This window comes from Psittacula echo (genome assembly GCF_963264785.1).
Source record: "Psittacula echo genome assembly, chromosome: 8".
NCBI classification, from domain to species: Eukaryota; Metazoa; Chordata; class Aves; order Psittaciformes; family Psittacidae; genus Psittacula; species Psittacula echo.
In genome coordinates, this window is record NC_137744.1 from 13,374,864 (window position 1) to 13,385,919 (window position 11,056).

General features: G+C 39.7%; 1 protein-coding gene across 1 annotated transcript in view; it reads left to right on the top strand.

Moving 5' to 3' along the window:
• The window catches only part of LOC308224787 (phosphatidylinositol-3-phosphate phosphatase MTMR1), a 33,476-nt gene extending 28,475 nt beyond the window's left edge, over positions 1–5,001 (top strand). Inside the window, exon 13 of the mRNA XM_080624997.1 lies at positions 3,871–5,001. Within this exon, the coding sequence (XP_080481123.1) occupies positions 3,871–4,035 (165 nt within the window). The 3' untranslated portion in view covers positions 4,036–5,001. The remainder of the gene's footprint in view (positions 1–3,870) is intronic.
• Positions 5,002–11,056: the final 6,055 nt, after the last annotated feature.

Here is an 11,056-nt window from a genome sequence, read left to right on the forward strand (position 1 = left end):
GGTTTTAACATGGGCATTTATCACTAATAAATCAGGTAGTGTCAGCTGCCTGAAAATACTCTGAAAGTGCTAAACTCTAGGCTCAATTTGACATGTTATTTAACGAAATTAAAGTCTGTATTGGAAGCTTAATGTGTGAAAGCTGGTTTTGGAATCTTACTGTTTTACATCGAGGTGCATCTCTCTATATGATGCTTTGGGAAACATCAAGCAGCAAGAATCTTTTCTTGGGAAAGACCTGACATCAGAAAACCATTCGTGCTTACACTACCATATGACATGGCATGATGATGTTTATGTAGAACTGTCTTACAGTTCATATCTAATGTGCATTCATTAAAAGGTGGGCAACATTTTAAAGGTGACCCTTTTTTTCTTTGCCCATTATAAGACCCTACTCTGCCTTGCTTACAGCTTTTCTGGACTGCTTTATATTGACTCATCAAGTATGTGTGATTGACTTAATTGTTTTGTAAAACTTCATCCAAAAAGGCTCAGTTGCTCATGAGAATGTGGCTAAAAAAATGTTTTCCCATATGAAAATATTGGTTCTATAAACTTCTTTTGTTGGGGTAAGGGCTGTTTTTCTGTAAGTATTCCATCTCTAGGGCAAACACAAGATTTTATGAAGAGAGATTGTGTTTCAGAAATGTGACTGCTCATATCCTGGAAGAAATTCATCCAATTTGGAGGTCTGAGGCTGCAACAATCTCAGTGAATTCTCAAGGACTGAGAATAAATGAAAATTAAAGGATTAAGAGGTGGATTTGATACAGAGTCTATGAGAGAGTTGTGGCTAACTGGGAATAGGAATTAGGAGTGAATGGAGCTCCCAGTTTTAGAGGTCTTTGCTCTCGTTCAACCCATGGAATGCAATCTGGGAAAGCAGGCTGCGGCGGGCATGGCTGCAGACAAAGAAAGAATTGTTTCATGGGTGAGGGAACAGGATACTCCTCTGGAAGTGAAGTTGCTCCCTGCCTTTGCCACAGGATCCCTCTGTTGTAAGGGGCATCACCTGGAGCAGCATGGTCATTGTGGGTGTGCTACTTATTTACTGGGTGTCCTGCCTGATACCCACAAGGTTGAATTGCAGAATTCCTAAGTCCGCTGTTAAACCAATTTAAGATCCAAGGTATGCTTGCTCCAGATCCTTGTTTGTAAAAGTGGAGTGTTAGTACTCCCATCCCTCATTAGGGTGCTGCATAAATAAATTTGTTTCTTGACATGAGATGTAAGTGCAGAAAAGGAAACTTAAGCATTTTATGTTCAGAAGAATAAATAAAGGATGGGGTCAGACACTGCAAAGACAGCTAAATATTGAATAACTGCTCACGAATTGAGTAGCATCAAACTGTGCACTGAATAAATGAGCAATGCAAGAGGGAAGCTAGTATTTTAATGTTTACTTAACCAACAATTTTATACAGATGTACAGGATGGCTGACTTGAGTTCGGAGAAGTAATCTTCATTCTGACACATCCTAATTATTGAGAGCATAATTTTGAAGTCTTAAAGTTGTAGGTTTTTTGTGACTTGAATATACAGACTTTTAAAATGTCATTATTGTTATTTAGCTGATTTATTTAAAGACAGTCGTGTTCTTTGAGATGGACATGTGGGGAGAATAGTGCTTGCAGCGAAGTTTGAGGATGTGTCTTATTGAATTAGGTTCTGGGGGAATGCAGAAGAAGGATTGAGATGTGCAGCCACACTTCTCCTCCTTGGAGCACCTTACTCAGCATGCCAAGTTCTGCAATGGCTTTTTGTAGTATATTCCAAAAGGATTTGTAGTAGGTTCCCCAAAAGCCATTTGTATGGAACTGCTTTTTATGAGTGTTTGAACATTGTGCAGAGGAACACACCAAGGTTGTCTAAGAGGAATTGGCCTGTTATGCTGAATCATGATTGAGCAGTGCAGAAATCAGATGTACAAATCTCCTATGACCCAGGGCTTGCGTGACTAATGATACCAATGTAAATCAGTCTGTTACAGACCCAAGTGTTTCAGGAAGATGTCTTCATAAAGAAAAGCTCTGAAGTGGGAGTGTATGAGGAAGGGATCTTTTATTTAAGGAAAGAAAAAAATATGGGGGGGGGGGCCTAATTCCAGAAAGCCTTGATCTTCATTGAAACCTGAATTTTCCATAGTGTGCATTACAGCATCTTGGACAAAATTCATCACCAGTCTTGATTTTGCCATATTTTAGGAGTGTACATTTTCTGTAGATCACCTCAGAAAAAATGAGATTGGCTCTCTGGAGGGTGTGCTTTGTGTTTGGTTAGTGAAGGAGGCTGTTGCCTGTAGTCTTGTTAAAGAGTTTCTATGGTGGATGCAGGAGAAGATTGCAAGAAGAGAAAGAAATCCTTGCATAGTGAAGGCAGGACTCCAGGGTCATTGGGAGCTTGGTGATGTGCACTGATTGTTCTGCTGAAGACTCAAAAAGTTATGCTTTTAGAACTGCTGTAGGTGACATACTGGAGGAATTGATGACAGCCAGGGTGCAAGAGCAGCACTTCGTGAATACATTGAAGTTTTTATACAAACAAAAAAGTATGGGGCCAGAAAAATATTGGCCTAAACCAGACTGTTTGTTACTTTTTATTCTTTTAAGTTAGAGCTAAAGTTAGAAATGAAATTGTATTTTCATGTTTCAGAAACACAAATGTTAGATTTTGAAAAATACCAAAATCAAATGCATGGATTTTTGATGCAGTTTGTTTAAAAAGCCAGAATTCACAAAAAGGTAAATTGTGACTCGGTTGTGTGTTAATGGCAAGAAGAGAAACCCCTTTTGGCTTTTGATATCTTTTTTTCACATAGCACCATGTGAAAATTGCATGCTCAGGTGTGCCTCTCAGCCCTGTAATCACTTTTAAGCAGTAGGAAGTAATTGTGGGTGAATGCAGTTCCCTGGAGCCTGGCATTCCAGAAGCCCAGAGTATAAATTCCAACATCTAGCAATCTATACGTGTCCCATTGCTCCATTTCCCCATGACTGTCTTGTCAGTCTAATTAAATTCTTTTCCCATGATGCCCTTTCCAAAAGCTATAAAAAATTAGAGCTTATACAGGATAAGATAAATTAAAAGCAATTTACATTCAAACTTTTTTGGCCTTTCTGTGGCATTTGGAGGAATGGGGGGAGTCTCTCTCTACTTGCCTGAGATAACAGATCAAGCTGCAAAAACCAGTGTGGCTTGCATCTTTCTTTGGCCATGGTATAGTTGAATGTTCCAGATAAAAAATGCCTAGAACTCTGACGCAGAGTGGTGTACCTCTCGTGTTTTTGGGGTACTGTCAGAAGCAGAGGCAGAACATGTACAGCCCACTTCTATAAAAGGTTTATTGGAGTTTGACTCCGGGAGGTCCATCACAAGCACAATTCACTTGGCTGCTGCACTTTTCTCACTGACAAGCTGGAGGGGTCAGACTCTTGGAAAGATGCCTGGTTAGAAGAGTAACAAGATGCTCCATATGGAGCCAGCTTTGTTAACTCTGCTGTCTGTACATAATAAGTTCTGTCCCAACAGGCAGGGGAAATAGTTCACGGGAAAGACACATGAAGTTCAGCTGGAAAGTGGTATTGATAAAGGATAGGAGTATGTTTATTGGATTGTGTTTTGTGTCCTATCAAAACCATTTGCAAACAGTCTTTTGTATAGGTTTCTTGCCACTTATTTGCTAGAAAGGGGCAGTTTGCTGAAATGTTTCATTTCAAATGAATGAAGAAACACTCCCTAAATACTGGTATATTGAAGTTCACAGGTGTTAGATTCCTTATGTTACTGAAGAAAACAGTGGAAGGATTGCTTGAGAAGATAACTTACTATGACAGTCAAAATAAGCCTTTTGTTTCTTTACCCTACAGGTCCCAATCCATCAAAATCTGAAAGAGCTTCTTGCCATCCGGACAGAGCTTCAAAAGAAGGTTGAAGATTTGCAGCGGGAAGCTGCCACACGATCCATTTCTTCCTCCTCTGACAGAGGTTCATCTCCTTCCCATTCAGCCACGCCAGTGCACACCTCTGTGTAACAAAAGCCATGTGAAAACATTTGTGTCAGGTAACACAGAGAGGAGGGTGAAATGCTTTTCGCATCACAAAAGGACTGTGAGTGACTTGTAATTGCTATGATCTACATGCCTTACTCTGTGTCTGGTATTACCGTGATGAGGCCAAAAAGAGCTTCAATAGATGTGATGTATTTTCTTGTTGGCAGTTCCCACATGTGTTTTGACGTTCTAGCTAAATCATCAATTGTGAAATTAAACTTTGGTTTGAGTAACTAACAATTTAACCATCCTAAAAAGAAATCCATCTGCCAAGCAAACAAGAAATGCCTCTCACACTGCCTCAGGTACCATGCCTGGTTGAGGAAATGACATGAAATGCCACATGATGCTTACACAGAACACGTTTTTCTGAATGGGAGCTCCTTATTTCACTCAGTAAAGAAAAATGTTTTTTGCTAGAGCAATTTATATTTTTTTTAGGTAATTAATGCACTTGGAAATTGATTTTAAAATAAATGTTTTCCAGTGTAGTCAGTTTTACATTTTGACTAAATATGCCATTAAAAGTGGATGAAGTTAGGCTGGATTTATCAAGTGCACCACACTGACACATATGATGTAATATATTCAGTAAAGCATGTATTTTAGGTTTTTTAATGCCTTTTGTACAAGTTGAAATAAAGTCTCTTGACTGTTTAGCTTATTGTTCAGTTTCAGCCTCCTGAGCGAGGGGTAAACTTATTCATATCAAGGTCTTGTACAAAGTAAAAATTTGTTTTCTAGCAAATGGTGATATCTGGGGTTGGAGCGACACCCAGCTGTGTAAATTGTATAGTCTGTATAGCTCCACATTTTGTTAAGTGTGTTTTGGTGTTTTGTTTTACAGCGTACACACAAAATGCAAGGCTGTGTGCATTTGTACACGTGTATGTGATTGTTTAACACATGCATACTCTGTGGTTTTAAGCTGTAAGTTAAGGAAATGGATCCTACCTGTCCAAACTCTTTCGAAGCCCTTAACTTGTAATGACTTTGTTTGACAAAGTTTTTAAACAATATGATCTTAATTGGTTTTCTTGAAATAAAGCCTCTTGGCTTTTTGTTTTTTAAATTGCTGCTGGCAGTTTTTTCTGGAACATGAATAATTTATGGTTTCGTATAAAGTGCACGTTCTCAGCTTTCTGTCATCTCCCCCCCCAAAAAAAAAAAAAGAAAATACATCAGCGAGATTTGGTTACTGTAGCATCCAACCTTTTAAAAACTTATGCAGTGGCCTTCTTGGAAGGTCCAGAGATGGTGCAGGCTGAAAGTTTTCCCTGGACTGTTTTCCTTGCTGTCTTTCATAAAAATCTGGCACTTAGACACTTACGCACTTAGACACTGCAGCTCTGCTTTTTGGCTCCAGCTTGTATTGCTCCAACTTCTAATGGTGGGAAATAAGCATTGTTCACAAGAGCCAATTGATTCTGTGTGCTGATTGTGGTTTTACTGTCTCTGAGTATTTGTTTATTACTGTACATTTGTTCTTAATATGCCATGGTGCTTCTCTGTTTCTCCGCATTCTCTGCATTAACTGCGTGTAGCACATAGTTAATGAGTAAGGTGAGCCACTGAGCACTTTTGCAGCTTCAACCAGAAAAGGCTCATGTGCTGCATCCAGTCTTACAAATTTACTGTGCAGTGCAGGCTATTTCAACATGTCCTTTGTATTATAGTGAATATAATACTCACCTACAAGAGCAAAGTTTAGGAAGGCTTGCAATGTTGCATCTCTTGCTCAACTTCAGGCTTTTTATAAAGAGATGAAAGATGTTTTCCTGTAAAAATGGCTCTTCTGAACAGTGTGCCAGCAGTGAATTTTACATTGCCAAAATATGTTGAGCTGGTATCGAATTAAACTCTTCCATATTTTGGATTTCCTTGACATTTTAACTGTATATTAAAGCAAAGCGCGTTATCTCTAAAATGCAGTGCTAAAGAAAATCTTTTGAAGTTTTTCTCTTTACTGGTGCTAATAATCACAACATTTCTTCTATAATTATTGTAGAAGTGATGACTGGATTAGCTTGAGCAGTCTGGAATTCTTGAAGCTTAAATTCCTAGATCTAAAACCCAGGAATTCGGTTTTGCATAGAACACCACCAGTCATTTCAACTGACTGGCTGTTTATGCACAAGTTTCAACGTAGCTCAGTGCGCTGCCTCTGACCTGTAGTGGGGAAAGGGTCCTGCTGTTCTATGTGTAAGCACAGTGGATGTTTTGTACATACTTAGCATGCACATTTCCACAGCTGTTGTATAGCTTGTACATGTTAGTTAAAGCATAGTTTTATACTGAAGAGGTGATTGTCTTTGTACTTAGTCAGCTTCCTGATAATCAGACTTTTTCCTATTGATTTAACAACTAATCCCATCATTATTTCTTAATAAGGCAGTATTGAACTAGTTGAGGAAAGAGCAGAACCCTGTGCTCTGGCTGTTGCACCTTAGGCAGAACTATTCACTTCTGATTCAAAGTCTGGATCTTTTGCTTTGCTTTTTGGTTTTGACTGTGCTGAGTATAAAGGGGATGTGTAAAGAAGCAGGCAGTTAATTTGACCTGGAGGATTTTCTCATTGTGAATGACATGCGAGAGTGGGAACAACCTGAATCCAGTGTCCCAGAATAGGATGAAGCCTTGGTAATCAACTGAAACTTGCTTGTAAAGTTAGTGAAGTTGAATGACCAGCATCAGACACTTGGCCATTTTAGTCTTTTTTCAGAGCTAAATTACACTTTTTCGGTCACTGTGGATTAAAGTATTTTTGTTGTTGCTTCATTAAAATGGAAGGCAGCTTTTAAAGCTGGTAAACACTCCTATCTGCCTGGTTTTGTTCCCTTGCACAGGCAGCTTTCCTCTCAAGGAGTTTCAAACAAGAAATGTTTGATTTTTCTTATTTTCTGAGAAAAAATGTAGTAACTCATAGGCTTTATATAGCAACACAAAGAACGCTGGTTCTTTAAAAGCAGGAAATAGGAAATCAACAGGAGCTGTTCATGTCGTTTTGCCCCGCAGCAGAGGACAAAGTAAAATGGGCAATTTGGAGTATTCCCCAGGTGAAGCATTTCTGTTAAAAAGGAATGTCCATTTGCTGAGAGATCCCATATGCTGAACTAAGTGGGTGTTATATTAGAGATCTTTTGACTGCCAGATGGTGTGCAGTTGGGAAGAAAGAATTTTATTTCTACAAGAAGTATGAGTCAGAACTAGCTGGTTTGAAATACAAACCACCTTTCTGGGCTGCAAGACTAAGCACTGCATCGAGCGTGGTTAAAAGCTTTGTTTGCACTGAAAATCCGAAGAAAACTGCAGGAAAAGGACCAAAAAGAAGCCGTGCTGGGCATGGCCAGGGACATAGGGACCTAGGGTTGAGTTCCTGGATGACCTGAGGATAGCACATGTGTGTGTGTGTGTGTGTGTGCAAATACTTAACTTCTACCATTAAATTAAAGTTTTCATAATGATAATTGTTTTCTCATAAAGCCCAGTTTGGTCTGATTTTTCTTTTTAGATAAAGTTTTTAGTGTAGGTGATGTCTCATAGAATCACAGACTGGTTTGGGCCGGAAGGGACCTTAAAGACCATCCAGTTCTATGGGCAGGGACACCTTCCACTAGACCAAGTTGCTCCAAGCCCCATCCAGCCTGGCACAATGTAATAAGGATATAGCCCAACATTTGCAGTTTACTTCCAACATGAAAAAACCCCACAGAATAATCAAGTCTAAAATTTCTTACTTGTCCACTTGTTTTATTTGGTGTTTTCCAATGGTAGTCAAATTCTGATTTTTACCCCCCTGATCCTTACAGGCACGTTAGCAAAATGAATCTTGCTTTCTTACAGCGTAACAATCAACCTTCATTTGGTATAGATCGCTTCTGCATCAACAAACAATACACCTTGCTTTTAAGGACTCAAAAGAAATGCTCTGGTTTCACAATACAATGTTGCTGAAATTCCTTTGTTCCAGAGCCTCCTTTGTTGCAGAAGCAGGTTTTTAAAGCCTCAGCCTGTCAACTTATCTTACTTTCTCAGAATTTGAAATGGTATCATGGACTAATTCTGCTTTTGTAACAACAACTGAGTAGTTAAGAATGACAATATGGCACTTGTAAGGGTTCGTTAGTGAGGTTGCATGAAAAGGACTTGAGTTCATAGTGCCAAAACAATCTGATATTCATTCAAAGTCAGTATCTCAACTGAAGTATCTAAACCCAAGAAACTAATACCGTATTGCAAAATCTCCAGTGAAGAAACTGCTACAGTATTGCCAAAAGAAAATGCAAGTAATTGGTGGAATAACCAGGAAATGAGCTAGTTAAATTCTTTCATTCTCTATTTTCTCTGTAATTGAGAAAACTTTTCTGAATCATTTTATTGCTACTTAAAAATAGCTTTAGTTAAGCTGAAGTGAGGTGGTAAGAAAAGAGCTCACAGCACAGGTAGTACATAAACTCTCAGGATAGCTGGATATGTAAGGTTTGGACTCATGAAAAAAAAATAACCCAAAATCCAACCAACAAACCACTTTTCCAGTGTTTTATGGCTTTTTTTTAATAAAGGATGAGAAAGTTTCTATCACATATACAGAACCTAAGGGTGGGATTTGCAAAAATTCCATATCCAGATTTAGAAAGGATACCAGTTAAGTGGAAGTAGTTAAGAGAGGTCAGTGCTTGGTCACTTATTTCCCAACTTGGATCACTATAGGGAAATACACAGGAATCATCTCAGTTGTTATAATGCTTAAAATACAGATGATGTGTTTTAAAACACCCTGTATCTCAGTGACTGACAGTTCGCATGGAGGAGACAGACTACAATAAAAACCAGCGTTGAGCCTTCGGTAACACTTGGCGTGTTAAGACTTTGACTTTCCTCTAGTTCTGAAGAACGAGTTTAATTTCTTTACTGCAGTATTTGTCAATATTTTCCTATTTTAAATCCCAGAGAAAGAGACCTGGAATTCTGCTACTGTGACTTTGTGCTCTCTCACTGTGCATTTATGGTTTTCCACATACCTAGAAATCACACAAAGGTGTACATATTCATAGAAAAGGCCTTGGGGAAGGGAGCAGCTTCTGAGTTCTAAAATCTGTTGGGGTTGTTTTTTCAGTGAAACAGCTTTTTATTAGGCTATTTTCTTCTTCTCTAAACTGCAGTATTTGTGAACTGGACACGTTGCTCTGATGTCCTAGTGTTCTAGAGTTTCCAAAAGGACGGGTGGGTGGTATATTCTGTAAGCAGTGTTGGACACTCCATTGCACTGTCCACTAGACAAACAGGGAGGGCACAGTAATAGAAATGCAATAAATGTGATGATCTGCGTCTATAGGACAACACGGACAACACATCGGTCATCTGCAAAAGGAGAAAGGGAGTTAGAGTCACTTGATCTAACCTAGGAAAACTGTTTCAAGTGATCCTCAATGCCAAGTTGTGACACTTCATCTGCAGTAACTTTCTAAAAACCTTTTTCATGCTACAGCTGTCAAATGTGCTTGGCTAAGAAAGAAAAACAGGTGATGATGCTTGGGAATGGCGATGCACAAACAGCTGTGTGGCTTCATCGGCATCAGCTCCTGCACGTGATGATCTCAGTCCTGCAGACCACACTTCCTCCACGAAGATCCTCTGGGAGCAAGCAAACACGGAGCGCATCTCATCTCTATTTCCTCTGCTTCCACTCCCTGAGCAGGCCATCATGAAATAGGTTTGTTTTCTAATCCAAACACACTCATAAAACAAAGCAGACATAGTTCACAGCAGCGCTGTTGTAGCCCAAGTGTTCTGAATACACGAGACACCACAACACTAGAATTGTCTCCCTTATAAAACACTGTAGTTGTTCTGCTAGAGCTAGTGTAAGGCTTTGAAAATGCAAGTGTTAAAAAGAGCAGAAGAATTGTGCAGCTATTGCAAAATACTTAACCATGTTACTAGGCAATTTCCCTCCAAATGGGGCTGTTAGGCAGCAGTGCTCCTAGGCTGATCCGCCTCCTGCCAAGGCCTTCTTTAAGTAAGTCGTGTCTACCTGAAAGCTGTGAATTTCTACATCAAACTGGAAGGCTTTTTGTTTAATACACATTCACAAAGTATGGGACTGGCAGAACAATACAAAATGCATACATTTCAGGTTTATATATAAATAGTAAGTATCTCTTACACTACGTACAGTGAATTTGTCTTCACTTGAAGCATGCTTTTTAAACGATCATTGCTTTGGATAAATGTGTCAAGAAGTGGCAGTATCCACATTTTAGCAGGGGAAGGATCAAAAACATAAAACACAAATTCTTGCAAGATAGCAAAGGTCTTAGTATTGGTTCCACATTGTGTGAGCACTCAGACGGGGTTGAGGTGCTCTTGGCAGCCCAGTGTCCTGCTGAGCACTGCTCGCAACCCAATGCTTCCCAGAGAGCTGCAGGAGCCCCATGCAGGACAGTGATGGAGGGAGCACCCATCCTCTCAGGAGATTCTGCCTTTTCTAAAGGGTAGCTGGTGACACGCTTTAGATCCTTTTTCTGCTTTGAGTGCTAGAGAGTGCTCTCAACAGCTGTTGATAAAAGGAGAAGGTGGGGGACTGCATCTTGCTAAGCTTGATTTCTGTGGTAGCAAGCACACAGGTCTTAACAGATACCTATTTGGTTATTTATTTTCTTTGGGGTTAAATCTGTCATTTGTTCTAGTGAGGTCTGAACTGGTTCCTGAAAGCATCCAAACGCACACATTTTCCATTTTGGTGACAACGTAGACATGTTGCACAGACAAACTATATTGCTTGGCACCTTCAGCTCCATTCTGATCTCTAGCATAGTCAAATATTCCAATGGTATTTGCTGTAAGTGAGCACTGCACTCACTGCTGTATTTATGACTTGGTGTGAAAATCAGTTCCTTTTATTTGGTTAGAAGCCCAGTGCTGGGTGGTGGAACAGCATTCTCCACTCCTGGCTTGGGAGCAAGGAGTCACCTGCCTCAGCCCGAGGCCCCACCTGAGGACC